Below are 20,192 nucleotides of genomic sequence, written 5' to 3' on the forward strand. Positions count from 1 at the left end.
AAATCGTATAAGTACGATTTTTTTGCATTTTTCACTCGTATATCTGGCAGCCCTGGTACAACCGTACAACGTAGGTATTTATGTATTTCTCACCTTAGGCCTCAGGCTCAATGACGTTTCATAACTGTACTCTGTTTCGGACTTTCATTCAACTTTCATCTTATTTGTCATTTTGACATATTCATTCTATCAAAACATTTTGTAGAATTTTTAGTTTGCGTATGTGATATTTAATTTTAACGACAAGTTATTCTACATTTTTTTTTTTGAACGGAAGAGCGTGGAAAGTGTGTTATTTTAACGTGAAGTTCCTTTAAACCGCCAAAATTGCTTCCAAAATGCAAGGCGTCAGTGCTCCACGGGAGCCTGCGCCAGTTCTAAGCACCAGTTCGACTATCCTAAACATGAGAGAAAAGGAGAAATACATCGAAGATTTCGACTTCCCGTTCTGCGATGAATCTTCTAAATACGAGAAAGTCGCAAAAATCGGTCAGGGAACCTTCGGAGAAGTGTTCAAAGCGCGTGCTAGGAACAGTAACAAAAAGTTCGTTGCAATGAAAAAAGTTCTCATGGATAACGAGAAAGAAGGTTTTCCGATCACAGCCCTGCGAGAGATAAAGATATTACAGCTTTTGAAACACGAAAATGTCGTAAATTTGATAGAAATATGCAGAACTAAGGCGACACTACACAACAAATACAGATCAACATTTTATTTAGTATTTGATTTTTGTGAACACGATCTAGCCGGTTTATTATCAAATGTAAATGTAAAATTTAGTTTAGGTGAAATAAAAAAGGTAATGCAGCAGTTACTAAACGGATTATACTACATTCACAGTAATAAAATCTTACACAGAGACATGAAAGCTGCTAATGTGCTCATAACCAAAAATGGAATACTAAAACTGGCTGATTTTGGATTAGCGAGAGCGTTCAGTGTTGCTAAATCAGGACAAGCTAATAAATATACAAATAGAGTGGTAACACTCTGGTACAGGCCTCCTGAATTATTATTAGGTAGGTTAATATGTGTATAATACTATATATACTTAACTGTATACTATGTATAGAAATATATATTAAAAAATTGTTCAGGGAAAAGAAATGGGCACAGTGAGGCAGCCTTATTGCATTATGGGAATTTCTTAAAGGTAGCCTTAGGGTTAGAATTTTAAGTAAAGAATCAGTTTTCAATTACTAAAATAAACATTGAAATTGATCCACTCAGTAATATATTATGAGGTAACGAAAAGAGTAGATCTTTAAATTGACAATTATTGATTTGAGTGTTGTTTTACTTTCATCTCTTTAACTTACAGATATAAATTTATAAATATTGATAATATCAAAATACTAATAGTAATAATAGAATAACCATAGTTTTCAATATGTTATGCTTGTTAAACATAATTAAAATTTGTAACGTCTTTAAACTCGTTAATTACAGGTGATCGTAACTACGGTCCCCCAGTTGATATGTGGGGAGCCGGTTGCATCATGGCTGAGATGTGGACTCGATCACCTATTATGCAGGTTTGCATGATAATAAATACATAAGAAAATAATGGTTTATATCCCTTTACAACTGATGAAAATAATTTACTCAGATTTTTTTGAAATTCATATGACTATTTCATGGGCATCTAAGTATTATGTAAAAAATATTTAAAAAAAACCTGAAGTCTCTGGTTTCCTGACAACTTACCCTCACGAGCGTGGGGCTTAGGAGATGGCTCGAGATGTAAGTTTTATCTAGTTTGTGGATATATTTTAATATTATCTAAATGAAAATTAAATTAATTGAAAAGTATTCATAATCATTTATTAACGTAACTAATAATGAGTAATTTTTATACATTTGTTATAATGTTTTTGACAAAACAATCAACAATCTTATTAGAAAACTAAAATATTTCTTCCTTAATTAGGTTATTAATCTTTTTTTGGTATTAAACTTATAAAAACTGGTTGTTAAAACACAGTTTTTCAAGAATACTGGCCTTGGTTTATTTTTTATTACTTGGCGAAGTTTGCAACGACCAGTAAACTTTTGGTCATTTATTGAGTAGTAGCTGGGGGGCTCTCTCCAATCGGTTACACATTTCGTTGATTTTTTCAGCTTTTGTTGGCCTGTCGCTGTCGGCAACGTGAAGTGCATTACGTAGAGTTAGAAACCTGTCTCTGGTCATGGTGTCGCTGACCACAATGCCAGTTTCATTCCAGTTTTCCAGTACATAGATAGTTTTGGATAGGGAATACAGCCCATGATTAGTTGTAGAGCAAAGAGTTCTGCTATTTCCAGTCTGGTAGTTTTGAATTCAATGCAGGATTTGCGCAAATGGTATAGATTCGTGCACCTAGCAACTTCTTCCAGGAATGAATCATCAAAATAGTCACGAAAATAATCAATCGGAGAGCGAACTTGATTTATCATAAGCGGAGTATAATCATGAGCTTTATCTGTATTGGCAGTTTCTACCCAGACTCTCTCACCTGTCTCTCTTCTTCCTTTAGCCTGTCCTCTTCCTCTAGCCTGTCTTCTTCCCATAACCTGCCCTCTATCTCTTGCGCTAGCCAGTCTTCTATATATTTTTTTACCTGATTTGCCTCTAGAGGATCCCCTGCTTCTGGATATTGTTGGTATAAGTGGTGGTGCCTCATTCACTTAAAGAGTATTCATCGCTAGAAACAGATTCACTCTCTTCTAGGTGGTCTTAGACTCTCGCCATACAATCTTCCTCATCATCGGCAAATTCCTCAATTTCCGAATCATTTCCTTCTGCTAATATTTGCGCTACTTGGTCATCCCTTAGGTGTATTCCCAAAAATTAAGATAAAACCCTTGTCAAACGATCATAAATACAGGAAAATCCTGTTAAGGTACAAAAAAATTATGAATATCCATTTAGTACATAACACCTAACCTACACGATCGTGCGTCTTTGATTTTGAGTCACAATATATGCCTAAGTAAGCGTGCTAGGTTCAAATTAGATACATATAGGTATAAAACAACACTTATTTAAGTAAATCACACAAACAAAACTATAACAAGTGGAATAATTTGATTGTAAATAAATTACTTACCTGAGCGAGTTCGCGCGCCAAAAAAGGTAGCCATCTTTCACTGTGATTACGGGCAACTTACAGGTTCAAATCAGGGCCGCGCGAGTTTTTTCTAAGAAAAGGATAGTCTCACGATCTATCGAGGCAGGTTGCGTCTCGAAAAATCAATTTGCGTACATGCCAGAATTTTTGAAAATCAAGTCTCACTATCATATCAAGTCGGGTGTAAAGGGATATTCTAGTTTTAATACATAATATACTATATAACTATTGAGGTTGAGTCGAGTTAATGAGAAGAACATATTTTTCATGTTTACAAATATACTAGCTTCTGCCCGCGATTTCGTCTGCGTGAAATAGGAACAATTCTATCATACATGAGTTTTGCAAAACTTACTGTTTACGCAGGAAACGCAGCGGAAAGCAGGAAGCTTTCAAAAGAAAAAAAACCCAATTTTGACACAGTCTTTATTGGTGCTCCGCTCCTAGTGGTCTTAGCGGTATGATATATAGCCGATAACCTTCCTCGATAAATGAGCTATCTAACGCTGAAAGAAGTTTTCAAATCGGACCAGTAGTTGCTGAGATTAGTGCGCTCAAACAAACAAACTCTTCAACTTTATAATATTGGTAGATAGATGAATTTATAAATAACTTCAAACACACGTCAATTTAAGAACAGATGAGATTTTCTTTTTAATAATAATGCTTTGCGTAGGCCTCTTCCCCATGTAGGAGAAGGATCAGAGATTAATCCACCACGCTGCTCCAATGCAACGTGGCGGATAATAGATGTCCAAAGACATCTATTTTTTTTTTATTAAAATAGATGTCATTGGATAAAAACAATTATTAAGTTATTTCAACTGCCTGCCTGAATAAATAAGACAGTAAATAAACAATTTCCAGGGACCGACAGAACAGCAGCAACTAATATTAATATCGCAGTTGTGCGGTTCCTGCACCCCAGATGTCTGGCCCGGCGTTGAAAATTTAGATTTGTACAATAAGATGGAATTACCTAAAGGTCAGAAGAGGAAGGTTAAGGTGAGATTTGAAGCAATTTTAATTTAGAAAACTTCTGAAATATGTTGTAGATTGCCTGGTAGAGGATGCTGTTCAGCATTAAGACCTCCTTTTGTTCAATTCAAATTCAATGAATTGTTCAAGCTGCAAGGTTACGGCATTAAATAATACAGCCACCCCCTCTCGACTAAACGATAACACAGTTCCTCTATCACCTTGAAACTTAAAAAGCCGACCGATGGCGGGATAACCAACAAACTTCTGGCTTTGAAATACACAGGCCGAAGACGGGTAGCAGCGTCTTCGGTGCGAGAAAGCCAGCCCTGCGGTTACTAACCCGCCTGCCCAGTGCGGTGACTATAGGCAACACACATGAGTTCACGCCGTTTTTGGCTCGAACTTGTGGAGGTATTTGTCCAGTAGTGGACTGCTGTGCTAGTAGGCTGACGTGATGTTGAATGTATTGTTCACATAGAATTGATAAATATTTATTCAATTTACTCAAAGTAACCAAGTAAACAAAGAACCTAATAGTAACTAGACCTTCATGAGACTATGTTAATTGAACTAATAACAAATTGTTCAAAATTGAATGGTTTCTTTATATAATATAGGAATGGGGTAAGGTTAAAGTTTTCTTTTTCTTGTTTTGTAGGAAAGGCTTAGGCCATATGTGAAGGATCCATATGGCTGCGATTTACTTGATAAATTACTGCAATTGGATCCGGCAAAAAGGTAAAAATTATAAGTTTAAAAAATATTTTTTTAAGCATCTCGTTTAACATTTGGAGCATCCCGAGTGAAAAAGTAGCTCAACCTTACAGGCTTTTAAGTAGTGTTGTGTTTCTGTGGTGAATAAGGTAGCGAGAGGTCCTGGAGAGAGTTGTGGATAGGACCAGTAATGTGGTTGCCACGCTTCTGGTGTTACAGGCATCCATAAGGTACAGTAGCCGCTTATCGGGCGTACTGTGCACTTGTTAGCCAGCTGTGTAGTATAAAAAACCCCTATCATTCAAATCTACCATTTTCTTCAATATCAAGTTACACAAATTAATGCCTATGCCTTATATATTTTCAGATATGACGCAGATACAGCTTTAAACCATGATTTCTTCTGGACCGATCCGATGCCGTGTGACCTCGCCAACATGCTAGCACAACACACTCAGAGCATGTTCGAGTACCTCGCCCCTCCACGCCGGCCTGGACATCTCAGGCACCATCACCACCCCCCAGGGGCTCAGCCCAAACCGACCCAACCCTCACAAGACTCGGGCTACCAGGACAGAGTGTTCTAAATGTGTCAATCAAGATTAAGTTCTAACTGCCTCAACTCGAGTGTTAATGATTATTAAGTCAGGAATCAGCCTTAACGAAATCAACACTCGCAGGATTCTGGCTGGATAGTGTTCTAAATGTGTTAAAAATTAATCGGTACGGGTTCAACACAAGACTCGGAATACTAGGAAAGAATTTGTTAAAAATGATAATTAATTATCAAAGAGGGTTTTTAATAAAATTTGGATAAGTTGGTTGTGATATGTGATCGTCTGTATGTTATCTTTAATCACGAAATCGTTTATGGGAACAGGGCGTATTTTTTGTGACCTAATGTTTATAAGGAGGTCGCTGTAGTGTCACAAAAGTAGGGCTCCGATAGCTTCTAGGCCCTATTGGTACATGCTATTCTTCACTGCTTAATCTTCTTCATGCCTTTTTCATTTTCCAGGCTATATTCCATTGTATATGTTATTTTGGCCATCAAAAGCCTTGTACGAGTAAATGATGTAACACCAAATTAGTTTTGAAATTGTAAATTGCTGTTGTTTAATATAGCCTAGACTTGTTTTCAAACAGAATATTATGTAATATATTTTGTGGTGGTACAATTTGGGTATGAATCATTAAGACTGAAGTTTTCATGGTTATCAACGCTTGCAACAGTACCAAAATGTCAGGAGTTCACAATGTTCAAAAAGAAACATGACAAATATTCTGTTATAAATATAAATCACCAAAAGACTTGATTTATGGATGACTTCTAGTACGAACCGTTTTCTGAATATAGGAACTATATATCTATAAATAAACCAAATTGACAGTGGTTTAAAGTATACTATAAGGTTAAAAAAATAAAGAATACTTTAAATAGTAGAAAAAAGTTCCGCATGGTAAAAAATACAAAAAAAAATAAAAAAAAAATTCGTTGCCAGCTAATTGAAATTGAATGAATGGATGAATGACGGAAGATAAAAATTATAATGAACATTTAAAAATAGAATAGTATATAATGTGCGACCTTATCGCTAATAGAGCGATCTCTAGGTGACCAGTTTGTTGGCAAAGGACGATATGTATATATTGTAAATAAAAATGAAACGCTAAAATGTATGTAGGCAGGCTCATAATTTTCAAACAATCTCACCAAACTGGAATGTTCCTTTTTTGTGTTAGTTGTTGTATGACTTTTTTTAAATCTGTGTTCATGAAAAAACATATGGCGATAAAATATTGGCAGAGTTAACTTGTAAAAAATGATAATGCTGGTTGAGGTACATATATTATGAGAAAAGAAAAGTATATGACATTCTGCAAAACATTAGAAAATGAAAAATAATATAAAAAGGTTATAAAAATAATCAATAAGGTCGGAGAAAGCATAATTTATCTATAAATTTTTTTTTTAAAAAAAGCCAAGAAAAAACCAAATTACATTTATGTAATTTAATCTGAAAAATTCTGTTACGAGAGTATTGTTTGGTAAATGTTCTGTTGAGTATTTGAATAAATTTTATTATGTACTAAATTCGTTAAACATAATTTTAAGTTTGTCCCTATTTTAAAGAAATAGTCTAAAACAAACGACTTTCAAATGTTGTCTTAAGTAGAATTATGGGGAAATGGACTTGACTGGTTTTGAACATTGTCTCCTGGTGTGTACAAAGTTTTAATATAATTACATACATATGATTATGTAAAAGTTGTATGTATGTACACGTAACTAAGTGTTGACTCGTACATAAAATATTTGTATGGATGTATGTAAATTAAAATATATTTGTAATTTAATAGACTGGGGGCCTGTTTCGTCAGTTGTAGATAACGCTATTTGACGGATGACGGGTATCCGACAGCTAAAAGATTTCGATTCATTATTCTTTTTACCATCTAGTTCTAATATATTGATTTTTCTATTCGCCATCTTAAAGTTGTAGTTTATTCATTATCAAGAAACAGGTCTATTCTACCTCTCGCCGTTAAAGTTTATTCGTAACTTATGTACAAGATAAACTTTATCTATAACCTGTGAAACAGGCCCTTATCCTATTCGTTACATAAATGTACATAAAAAGCTCATCACCTATGTACATTTATGTAATGGTCCAAATTACTTTTACATAATACAGAAGAAAAAGTGTAATTTTAAATCGGTTTTTAAGTTATTTTATTTTTAAGTTTTACATATTACTGAATACCGGTTCCTATATTCAAAAAACGTTTGTTTGTTATTTAATACTTTCGCTCCTGGGAAGGGTCTACAACGCGCTTGCGATGCTTCTGGTGTTGCAGGCGTCTATAAGCTACGGTAACCGCTTGCTATCAGGCAGACAATACGTCTATTTCACATAGTGGAAAAAATTCGACACGATGTCTTCGATATTAAACTGTTCGTAAACGAAACGAATCGTTTTTTGAATGAAAGAACCGGACGTTAATTGTTTTCAAATTAACTGCCAGCTTTCGACTATACAATTAAGACTGTATTAAAAATAAAAGTAGATAAATTTATAATAAATGAACAGATTTGTATGTTCCAATGGTTATCTGTAAATATAATTATATAAATATATTATATTTTTTGAGTTTTATTAAAATAACAATCAACCCAATGTGAGTAATTAATTATAAAGTGATCAATTAAGTTTTTCAGCTTTTACGGTCACTGTCAACGTTTACTTATAAGGAAGCTATCACAATTTTTTCATTTTGAGTTTTGATATTCCAACAGTAATCGGCAATAAGTCAAGCATTTAGTTGACTGTGATCTTTTAAATGCAGCAGTAATTTTTCCTTTATAATGGCATTTCAGATTAGAAGTAAACTAACAGTTCCTAGAAAAGGTAGGGACGGAGGAGTAGCTTCTTTTTACTTAGTAGCCTCCAGTACGTTCACTCCCTGAGCACAAACGTTCAGTCCCATGAGGGTATCCAAATAGGCAAAGGTGGGGCGACAAAAAATATGTAAAAATCGATAAGCATGAGAAAATTATTACTATTTTTTTTAATTTACTACAACTTTTCACTAATTCTTACAATCAACACTACTTCAATAATAGCTTGAGAAGGTTTTGACTAAATTTACTTAAAATTTGCTCCTTAAAATCTAAAATATCAATTATTAGCGGAGTCAGGGTGGGGTAAATACCCCACCTTGCCCCACCGTGCCCCACGACAAACATCTATATAGTGTACTGTACATGTTTACTATGCGAGAGATACCGTGACTGTTGTAATAGCTTCAATTTTATAATATAACGATACATTAAACAATTTACATGTTCTGTTGATCGTGGTCAGTGTGAAATCGTGGAAGTGTAGAAAGTTAATTAAGGCCTTTTTTCGAAATATATAATTACAAAAAGAAATATTGTAGGTATACGTCACGGTTATTTGCATATATAATAGCTTTTTTCAGTAATTGATATCGCAAAAAATATCGATAAAAATCCGGTAAATATTATCTGGTACAGCAAGTAGCAACACTAGTATCTGTCAAGTATGAGAAACCAACAAAAAAAAATTAGTAAATATTTCTCTTACTTGTTATTTTAATTCCAAGTTCTAACTTAGAGTTATGTTTTTGTGTTTAATAACTAAACTCATAACTTAACATGTGATAACTAGATACAGTATCAGTTAAAAAAACAAAAATTTATTCCATCGTGAAACCGTGGTAAGTTGTATACAATTTTTTTCGTATTTCTAACCTTGTTTACGTTGTTTTTGCGCGCGAAAAGTGTTGTTCAATGAAAAATTAATAAATGTAGTGGTTTAACGCTTAAAATAATATTATGTTAAGTGACCGAAATTAATTATTTTTGCGACTTATTCTGTAAATCGCTTCGTATTATTGCGGCGTTATTATTTCGTGCGGTATTGCATTATGTGCTTTATTTCAAACACAATAAAGCTTAAACGCGCTTGCGATGTAAAAGCGATTTAGAAGGACCAGAATAAGGATGCGTAACAAGTTATTAGCGAATTGTATTAGATTAGAAATCTGTACATATTAAAATGTATATATTTGTGCTTTGAATGATTTAAAATAATTTTTATTATATTTTATTATAATTATACTATGATTTGTTTAAATTAAAGTAATTCTTTTTTTAATTCATAACATTCATGTATCAATAATTGTTTGGAATATGTGTGACATGTTGTTTCATGAACGTATTATTGATTTTGTCTTCCAATAAAAATAAATAAGTGTTGTTAGTATTGGAATTAATTTTCGACTTAATTAAAACTTATTTAAGTTTTTCTTATTATATATACAATATTTTTCAGAACAAAATAATAAAAAATATACTTATTTGGATCATAGTTAACTGAATTATGTTTAGTCACGAGGTTGAAAAAAAAAAAAAAACGAATAATTTAAATTTTTTATTAATTACATATTAATACAATAATTATCTTATAACTAATGACTGCTTTAGTTGAAATGGGACTCCAAGAGTGATCAAAATAATGTAACAATTAATAAAATTAGAAATTAAAACAATGGGGCACTGAAAGGCTAATACGGGGAACTCTGCTAATGTGGGAAACTCGTAAGGAGGTCGGCCTGGGAAGATTCCATAAATTTGTACGTCAGCATATTCATGGTGTCAGGGTTCCGTAACTACCGCCTAAATTTATTTATTTAATAAGAACCATATACAGAAGTACATGTAAAAAATTAGAATGAGCTATATGCCTAGGTATTAGATATGCATATAATTCCTCCTAAAGGCAGTTACAGCGTGTGCTTTAGACTATTAAGTCATCTGCCTATTCTAAAAATTTTGAACATTCAGGGTTTAAACAAAAAATACAAAATATAGAACTAAATAACTGTTACTATTATAAATTAATATAAATCTTAGATAGCTTTTGAATTGAGAAATCACATGATTAACAGTTTCTTCTTAAATATAGCTAGGTTATCTGCAAGATGTCTGATGACTCGTTTTTAGCTGTAAAATCTACGTAGAGCCTACTCATTCTGTATATGGAATAATACCCGAGGCTTGTTCTCTGGGTTTCATAAGTAAATAGTTGCTATGGGATAAAAAAAAAGGGTGTGTGTGTACTTAAGGAGTGTGTACTTAATTGTAAGAAGTTATCTCATTGCTAACTTCTTCTTTGTTGACTAGCTAACTTCAGGCTGTCAGTTGTTTTCAGGCATCGTAAAAATTTACTCATATTTACTCATATAGATAGATTCTACCCCCATCGGGAGCTATCCTGGAGATCGGAGAGGGGAGGATCAGGATGAGCCCCCAAATGAAATATCTGGGGCTCATTCTTGACGGAGGGTGGACCTTCGGCCCACACTTCGTTATGGTGGGACCGAAGGTTGTGAAGGTGGCGAGTGCAATGGGCAGACTCTTTCTGAACCTCAGAGGACCCAGCGCCGCCTGCAGGCAGCTATATTCCGGAGTCTGCCGGAGTATGGCGACGTACGGTGCCCCGGTTTGAGCGGATCGCCTCACTGCGAAGAATAAGGTCGCACTGCGGTCGGCGCAGAGGATCATCGCGGTGAGGGTGATCTGGGGGTACCGTACAGTATCGTGGGCTGCAGCTACTGCTCCAGCCGGCGACCCCCCGTGGGAGCTCGTGGCGGAGGTCCTTGCCGAGAACTACTCATACGTCTCGGGTAGGAAGGCTCTCGGTGAGAACCTCACGTTAGACGGGATCCTACGGGTACGCCGGATGGGGCAAAAAGCGCTATTGCGGAGGTGGGGGGAGGACCTAGCGGAGCAGCCGTATGGCACACGCGTAACGGCTGCCTTGCGCCCGGTCCTTGAGCGGTGGATGCGCCAGCCGTAAGCGTAAGCCCCTCACCTTTCGTCTGACGCAAGTTCTCACAGGGCACAGCTGTTTTGGTGAATACTTGTGTCGGACGGCCCAAAGGGAGCCGACGACTGGATGTCACGATTGTGGCGTGGCTGTGGACTCTGCCCAGCACACCCTCGAGGTGTGCCCGAGATGGGCGGCGCTGCGCCGCGATCTGACGACAGTCCTCGGAGGGGACTTGTTACTGCCGAGCTTTATCACCGCAATGCTCGGCGACGACGAGTCCTGGAAGGCGATGGTCTCCTGCGAGACAGCAATGTCCCAGAAGAAGAATGACGAGTGGATGAGAGAGGGGGCCGCCGACGAGGCCTCCGTCTGCAGGCGACGAACGGGGGTGTTCCTGTGGTGTCGGGTCGGGATGGGAACCCGGTCCTGCTAGACATGGCGTCGTCGGGATTGTTCAGAGGTGAGCCGGACAGCCCCCATGGAGGAGAAATCTGGTCTTTTCGCCGAGGCCAGCCTGTCGCTAGAGGGATCCTGTTCCCTGCAGATCCGGGACCCTCCAATTAATGCGGCTAAAGGCTCCCGCAGGGGTTTTGGTCGGTATTGCACCCGATTGAATGCCTACCCGGGCATCTTGGATATCACCAGTAAATGGGTTCCCCTGCGACACCAAAAAAAAAAAAATATAGATAGATTCTGCTGTGCCTTACTTATTGTAAGATATTTGGTACAGATGTTCAACTTAACATTTTAATTATTGTATTTAGAAATTTATAAATAATAAAACATGGATTTTAACTGACCTGTGTTTACAACTGACTGGAGTTTATAACTGACAGGAGTTTCCAACTGAATGCGATTTACAACTGCCTGGGGCATCCTGAGTTGTTATCATGTATCTTATAGCGATTGTTACTCATAGTAGGGAATATATCCGCTAACCCACATTGGAGCAGCGTGGTGTATTAAGCTTTGATCTTTCTCCTAATTGGGATAGAGGCCTTTCCCCAGCAGTGGGATATTACAGGCTGAAGCATGAAGCGTCCAACTGAGTGGAGTATACAACTGACTGTGCCTTAAAAATGACTGGGGATTACAACTGACTGGAGTTTACAATTAATTGTGGTTTACAATTAACCGTAGTTTACAATTGAACATGGTTTATAACTGACCGGAGTTTACAACTGACTGTAGCTTACAACTGACTGTGGATTACAACTGACTGGTGTTTACAACTGACTGTGGATTACAACTGACTGGTGTTTACAACTGACTGTGGATTACAACTGACTGGTGTTTACAACTGACTGTGGATTACAACTGACTGGTGTTTACAACTGACTGTGGATTACAACTGACTGGTGTTTACAACTAACTGACTGTGGATTACAACTGACTGGTGTTTACAACTGACTGTGGCTTACAATTGACTGGGGATTTCAACTGACTGATAATTTCAGCGACTCCCTCACAACTATTAAGTCACGAAAAGCACAATAAAATAATGTAAATAAGAATATTTTTTATTTTACATAAAAAAATTTATATAAATTTTATTTCAGAGTCTATGTATTTGAATCATGGTCCAGATATGCTGTGTGGACGGATGCGACGATTCAAAAGAAGATGTTACGTATTTTAGGTAAGTATTTCGGTTAAATTCGGTAATTTTAATTTGTAAAATGACGATTCGAAAGTGCTCTTGGGATTTATTTGAATAAATGTTATTGATTTTGATTTTGATTGTTAACCGGCTTTTAATTGTTGCCTTTCGGCAGGTTTTTAATTTGACTTTATTTTTTTTTGTTTGTTAACCTCAACTCACTGATACCCATTTTGATGATTCTTTTTTTTTAAATTCAAAGTTGAAGCTTGTCGTTTGCCTTTATTTAAATTTCGAACGAATCGACGATGCCTAAGAGTGTGTATTTTATACACCCGCCTGTATATTTTATAGACCGTAAACAGAACGCTAACCAGTAAACAAATGACTAATTATAAAAAAAGAATTAGGTATATATTTTTTAAATAAAAATAATTTGAAATTCGAGTTCATGGCGATTTTTTTTTTTAGTTTTGAAATAGCCAGTACGACGAAACGGCAATTTCATAGGTAAAGCCTACTATTTTCATTTTATTACTTTTGGATGTAAATTGAAGTCCAGGTTTTTTTTTTGTTTGATGATAAACATAATTATAGTTTGAAAGAAATTTGAAAGGTGGTATAAATGATAAAGTTCGGCGGCGTCGTACATGCGACCTTAATCAAATTTTGATGACATTTTCAATAGTGTAATGTATAATGACTCTTAATTTAATCTATAAAAACGCGTGTGCCTTAGACCACACGACTGAAGTTGAACTTCTGCACAATAAGTCTGCACTGTGTCTAAGATATACGAGACGTAACTGGCTATGAGAGATCGAGAGAAAGAAAATGTGTGCTCGCACCTCTCTCTCTCTCCGTTCGTCGCGCCCGATCACAGTTTTCGTAACGCTCTCGTCACGCATTCACCAGCTTACTCCCCAAGTCAAGCTCGCGTAAAGAAGTTTTACTTCAAAAAACACATAAGTATGCTCTGCTCAGAGAATCGACCAATAGTTACCGCGCTGTTTATATTTTTACCCAGACTTGTAAAAAAAAATATTTCGATGGTATGCCTTAAATAAACTAATCAACTCTTCTATACCCTATGACGCTTAAAAGCGAAGTATTAGACCGTCGCACGTCGGCGCGGTTCGCACTGACTCTGCTTTCTAGCCAATTTTCTGCTCAAAATATGGAGCAGCCCGACTGGGGAAGTACCTCGACCTTACAGAAGACCACAGCAAAATAATACTGTTTTCAAACAGTATTGTGTTCCTGTTGGTGAGTAAGGTGACCAGAGCTCCTGAGGGGGATTGGGTATTGGGTCGGCAACGCGCTTGCGATGCTTCTGGTGTTGCAGGCGTCTATAAGCTACGGTAATCGCTTACCATCAGGTGAGCCGTACGCTTGTTTGCCGACCTAGTGACATAAAAAAAAAAAAAAAAAAAAGGTTGTGGGTTCCATACCCGCCCCTGAATCTAGGCGTAATTAAAAAAAAACTAGTTCTAGGCCTAAACCAGTCTACGTTGTACTCCAGGTTCCCCAACAGCCGTACTCTCCGTCGGCGCTGGTTGGATGCCTTTACACCATGCTGTAAAGTGACCGTAGACTCGGTGGTCTGCAGTCAGCATTTCCTTGAAGACCAGTATGAGACGGTCAGAGGCAAGAAGAGGCTGAAGGCGAAGGTCATACCTACTATATTTTGTGTAAGTATAAGTTTGATTCCCACCCTAGTGGAGTTTTTAAGTGTACTCCTTAAGAATTTTATTTATTTATTTATTTTATGCATAAAGAACTTATATCTAATATTACAGATAACTCAATGTGTTAGTTAAGTTGATTACAAGACATATTTTATATTATAATCCTACAGAATTTTGTATATAAGTAACATTAAATTTAACAACCAAAATGCAAATTGATTTAAATAATTCAATAAAATCAACCCGCGGGTCACCAACCCGCCAGCCCAGCGCGGTGACTATGGGCAACACACACGAGTTCGCGCCATGTGCGCCGGTGCGAGAAAGCCAGCCCTGCGGTCACTAACCCGCCTGCCCAGCGTGGTGACTAAAGGTTCACGTGAGTTCACGCCATTTTTGGCTCGAACTTGTGGAGGCCTATGTCCAGCAGTGGACTGTAATAGGCTGAAATGATGATAATGATGATGATGATGATGATGATGATGATGATGATGATGATGATGAATAAAATCAATTAAAAATAATAATATTTCTAAGTCTAATTAATTAAATAATCAAATATAAAAATATAAAACAAACATTCAATAACAGTCACAATTGAAAGGATTTAAGGCTGATGGTATGGAAAATAGAAATCGGAAACGTGGATATATCTATCACATTGTATAAATCAATTTTATTCGAAATACGAAATGTTTTTTTTTTATATATATATACATATATGCTTAAATACGACTGTGGAGACAAGCAAGCCTACAGTCCACATGATGGTAAGAGGATACCGTGGTCTATGAACGCCTGGCACACTCGCCACAGTAACACAAAATTTCTTAATAGCAGTGTTTTTTAGCTGTGATATTCTGTAAGGTTGAAGCACTTACAGACCCGGATACACTATACCCGGATATTACAGATACCGGCCGATACTTTTGGCAAGATATTTCCTACTGTGCCACACTTCAATAATATTTATAGTTATTTAAATGAATATAAAATTTAAAAATGTTTCAGTAATTCTTTTAAGTTACACTTAAAATAATAATAATAATAAAACAACAAAAAAAAGCATTCCTGAACTAGAAATTTCGTTTACAGATTCAAAATAAACCTAACAACGATACGACTTCGACAGAAGAAAATGAAGAAATTCCCGCCAAAACGAATACAAAAACAAGTTACACAGATACGGAAGACACCGCCATGTCACCGAAAAACAACGATAATAGTTCCACAGATACAGAAACTGAAACCACAGAGCATAGACACGAAGAAAACAAAATGGCTACCGATACCATGCATAATGGAAATAGTGACAATATAGTAATGGCTACTACGACCATAAATAATGATAATAGTCAAAATATATTTAGGTAAGTATTTACGTATATCGGTGGCTAAAAATGTATAGTCCTGCCTGATGGTAAGCGGTTCCGTAGTTTATAGACCCCTGCAACACCAGAAGCATCGCTGCGATGCCGAACTTATCCCTAATCCCTCCCAGGAGCTCTGGTCACCTTACTCACACAGGAACACAATACTGCTTGAGTGCAGTATTTTTAGCTGTGATCTTCTGTAAGGTACGCTTGTTTGCTATCGTAATATTATATATCTTATCTATATATGTCGCAGAGTATGAATACGGAACGTCAAGTGTTTGACTTGGGTGTATTCAGATAACGTCAGTTGTCAATTATCAGCTGTTAGAGTAGTGGGGTGATCGACGCGCCGCCCTTAAATAACGAGGACGTGCGATGCGACACACTTCTCGTTTGCGTGGCATACAGAAAGGTCGTGGTAGCATATCATCTGACTTCACCACGTTCCGAGTATGGAGGAAGACCTACCGAGTCAGGACTGCCCACACACCTCTTCGATATATTTATAAATATAAATGAATATTTGTCAGTATGTCCTTTATAGAATCGTAAACTATGCATTTGATCATGTCATGATTTTAAGCAAAGTGTTGTGCATGAGCTCACAAAAGATTCTGAGTTGGTTCGACCAAAAAAAAAAAAAGGGTAGCAACTCCCGCAGGGTACAGCTAGTATCTTATATACTGGATCGATTATAATGAAATTTTGCATAAACTTTGTCCAACTTAAAGTAGTCTATACTTTATTTAAATTAATGGCCGTGATGTTTTTACTGCGAAAAAAAATATGTCAGTACAGAATTTGCCAGATCAGCTAGTAAATGTATATTTTGTGACCAACAGGACAGTTCCAAGCGTACCAAAAATAGATCCAGAGAGCAATCCCATAGGCGATATTGAGGACATCATAACAAATTATCTAATAAGACAGATCAGACCACTGAATACGGAAACGCACACACAAACACAAGAGGAACGGACGAATGGAGAAACGGAAATGAATGAGAATGGAGAGAAAAGAGAGGGAGAAATGGGAGGGTTCGAAACGATTGATGTCGACGCGTTAAAGGATCCGGTTTTTATAGAAGTGTCGGTTGATAAGGGTGAGTGCTTCGTGCAGATATGAGATGCATTCTTTATAATGAAACAACTTTTTCGGATACTTTATAGCAACCATGGTCAAGGGAGGTCCTCCATCGCTTAAAAGTTGGAAAACAATATGAGAGGCATTGTATTAATATTATAATTGCGTAAGTTAGTGAAGATGGATGTATGTTTGTTAGTCTTAAGTTTGACTTCAAAAGTCTTAGTTTTAACTGAGGTAGGGCAGGAAATATCCTCCAAAATCTGGAGTAACCCGACCGGGGAAATACCTGGACCTTACAGATCACAGCTAAATAGTACTGCTTTCAAGCAGTGTTATGTTTCTGTCGTGAGTGAGGTGACCAGAGCTCCTGGGGGGATTGGTCGCCAACGCGCCGTGATACTTCTGGTATTGCAGGCCTCTATGAGCTACGGTAATCAAGTGAGTCTTACGCCTGTTTGCCGAACTAGTTGTATAAAAATAAAAGTCTCACGAAAAAACTGTTGAAGTTACTCAGAGGCAGCCACTGAAATCAGCGTGTGAAATTGGGAGGGGGGGGGGGGCGTGTCTTGGTTCCTGTATTTCCACAAATGTTATACTCCCGTACAGGCTCTCATAACTTTGACGGATGAATGTCCTGTTTTCGCTGTCATTTTTTTTTGTACATTATTTAAAACGAATTCCTGTCCCTTGTTTATTTTTTTTATTTTCTTTTTTTGTATTTTTTTTGTATCATATTGTCATAGCGTTGGTTGTGTCTCTAAGCAGTGTGTGTGTTTCAAGTAGTATTCGCTCGCTCGCTCGCTTCAGCCTGTAATGTCCCACTGCTGGGCATAGGCCTCTTTCCCCACGGACGGAGATGGGTCAGAGCTTAATCCACCAACCACGCTGCTCCAATGCGGAAAATTAAGTACTATTAAAATTTTAAAAATTATTTTCATATTCCAGCTGGGAGTGCAGATCAGACCAATCAAGACTGTCTGATGTTGTTGGAGAGCGTCCAATGTGAGGTGGACCCCACTAGCATGGTCTTTCAAGAGCCGGAGTCCGATGGTAGTTCAGACGTCATCGACTTGGGAGAGAAGTAAGATTAATTTTTTTGTTCTTTTTGGTTGGTTGGCTTTTAATATTTATTATCAAATAACAATGCACGGTCTGTAGTATAAAAAAAAAAAAAAAAAACTTTAGAAATGGTATCGCTGACCTGCTCGGAGAGTACCTTTTAACAATCAACGTTTCTTGCGATAAATAAATGCATGCGTTCAGCCGGTAACATCTCACTGTTAATAAAATAGTTTGAATATATAACCGTATTTTATAATTCCGTGAATTTTATTTTACAGAAAAGAAGATCCGATCAGCCTCCTAACGTCGAGCGATGAAGACGAGGTAATAATCGAAGAACCGGAAATCGATACCGTCGAAGTCTCCGACGAGACCGACGAGGACGACGTTCCTCTCGTCAAACTAGTCGACAAGAGGCCGACGAAATCTAAGAAAACTAAATCTAAGAAATCTACGAAAACGAATAGCGAGGACATAGCGAAGATTATGTGGGGCGTTTACGATTACTTCTGCGTTCAGTGTCACTTTAGGAGCACAAGTCGGTCAGAATATAAGAGGCATATGTCTGAGCACTTAACAGTGTTACAAATATGCCCGATATGTAATTATACGACCGCAAGTAAGTCACAGTTCGCGAGGCACAAGCGAAAACATCTAGACGAGAAGAAATTTAAATGCCATTTATGTGATTACAAAGCGAGGCACAACATGAGTTTAATATACCATCTGAAAAGCCACGAAATCGGTGAGCCTGGGAAGACGAAGCAATTTAAGCGTAAGCGCCACAAGGGTCAGAAGGTACACAAATGTGGTTGTTGCAACTACGCGACAACTAGGCTCGGTGACATGAAAAGGCATGTTATGAGGCGGCATACATAAGTGACATGTCGAAAATACGTGTAAATTATCTGTAAATATTGATTGTGAACATTGTTGATAGATGTGAAATAAAATATAAACAAGAAAAGGAGGGATTTTAAATTGTAATGTTCCGTTTCTTTCATTCCTTAAGAATCAATTTTCATATAAGGTATGAAAAAAAATATGGGGAGTGAAATCTACTGAACGAAATGACCTCTGAACGAACGCCATCTATACGGTTCCGATAGATGGCGTTATTTGATTCGTTTATTTACCATTTGATATGGTATTAATCTTTTTCTTAGACTTTTTTTTTACATGTGATATACATCCACGGGCTTATGAACCCATGTCCTTTTTTATTTTCAAAAACATGCAATTTTTATTTCGAAAAATCGATTTTAAATCTTTTTCTTAGACTAGTAGCGAATGGCCTCGTTACTTTTCTCGTAACGCCATCTATTGGAAGTTTTCTAATACAATATAATAGGGTTCCAATAGATGGCGTTATCTGATTCGTTTATTTACCATTTGGTATGGTATTAATATTTTTCTTAGACTAGTAAGCCTTTTTTGTGCCTATTAAGACAGTCGATCTGAAGGAGTAAGCTCCAGTTCGTCGGACTCGATACACACCTTTTTATCTATTTGGTTGATTTTTAGGACTTCTAAAGGGGATGAAACGATTAATAAATAAACGCCTCTACTCAACAGTCCCCAGTATGGCTTAGTAACCCAGTTAGCCCCAGTAGGATTTATCCCTGTGTCGGGTAAAAAACTATACCCAAACGTGCTGACCACGACCTGTGTCATTTAAACAATTTTTGCCACTTTGTCTTCAAGATATTATGTAAATAACTATATTTCAAATCTTAATATATGTAGTTCTTGTGTGTTTGTCACTGAACTGAAACGGCTGAACCGACTTGGTTAAAATTTTGTATGTAATTTCTGTGGGGGTTTCATGGATGTTTGGAAAATACAATCGGACCCGGTAGGTGGCGCTGCTATCGAAATGTTAGCAATCAAATTTGGTAGCTGTATAACGGGCAACGTCTGCCGGGTCCGCTAGTGTCATTTATAATTGTATTTTGTTTAAACAACGTAAGATTCAAAATTATCGTCTAAGTAAGTTATTAACACTTCTCCTACACGGAGAAAGAGGCTTATGCCTTGATGTGTCAATCATTAATCAGTCAAGTTATTATAATGGAATTTCCGTTGATTGTGATTTTTTTTTAACTTTTTAACATGGCCATTGACACTGAATCTTATGTACATATTTATCATATATCAAGATTGTTAACCGACTTCAAAAAAGGAGGAGGTTCCTTAATTCCACGGTATATATATA

The 20,192-nt window shown here is 36.9% G+C and overlaps 2 protein-coding genes across 2 annotated transcripts; both read left to right on the forward strand.

Annotated features, from left to right (window-relative positions):
• Positions 1-89: 89 nt before the first annotated feature.
• LOC123666758 (cyclin-dependent kinase 9) lies at positions 90-5,893 on the forward strand. Its single transcript, XM_045600812.1, has 5 exons — positions 90-1,020; positions 1,451-1,536; positions 3,979-4,116; positions 4,751-4,830; positions 5,174-5,893. Exons 1-5 carry the CDS (start codon positions 339-341, stop codon positions 5,391-5,393), a joined length of 1,206 nt encoding a protein of 401 aa, XP_045456768.1. The 5' UTR covers positions 90-338; the 3' UTR covers positions 5,394-5,893.
• A 2,968-nt stretch (positions 5,894-8,861) lies between these two features.
• On the forward strand, positions 8,862-18,944 carry LOC123666944 (RE1-silencing transcription factor B-like). The gene is made up of 7 exons (XM_045600957.1): positions 8,862-9,048; positions 12,725-12,804; positions 14,288-14,456; positions 15,549-15,823; positions 16,672-16,931; positions 17,861-17,996; positions 18,256-18,944. The coding sequence occupies exons 2-7, from the start codon at positions 12,743-12,745 to the stop codon at positions 18,854-18,856; spliced, it is 1,503 nt and encodes a 500-aa protein (XP_045456913.1). The 5' UTR covers positions 8,862-9,048; positions 12,725-12,742; the 3' UTR covers positions 18,857-18,944.
• Positions 18,945-20,192: the final 1,248 nt, after the last annotated feature.

The sequence above is a fragment of the Melitaea cinxia genome, chromosome 27, assembly GCF_905220565.1.
Source record: "Melitaea cinxia chromosome 27, ilMelCinx1.1, whole genome shotgun sequence".
NCBI lineage: Eukaryota > Metazoa > Arthropoda > Insecta > Lepidoptera > Nymphalidae > Melitaea > Melitaea cinxia.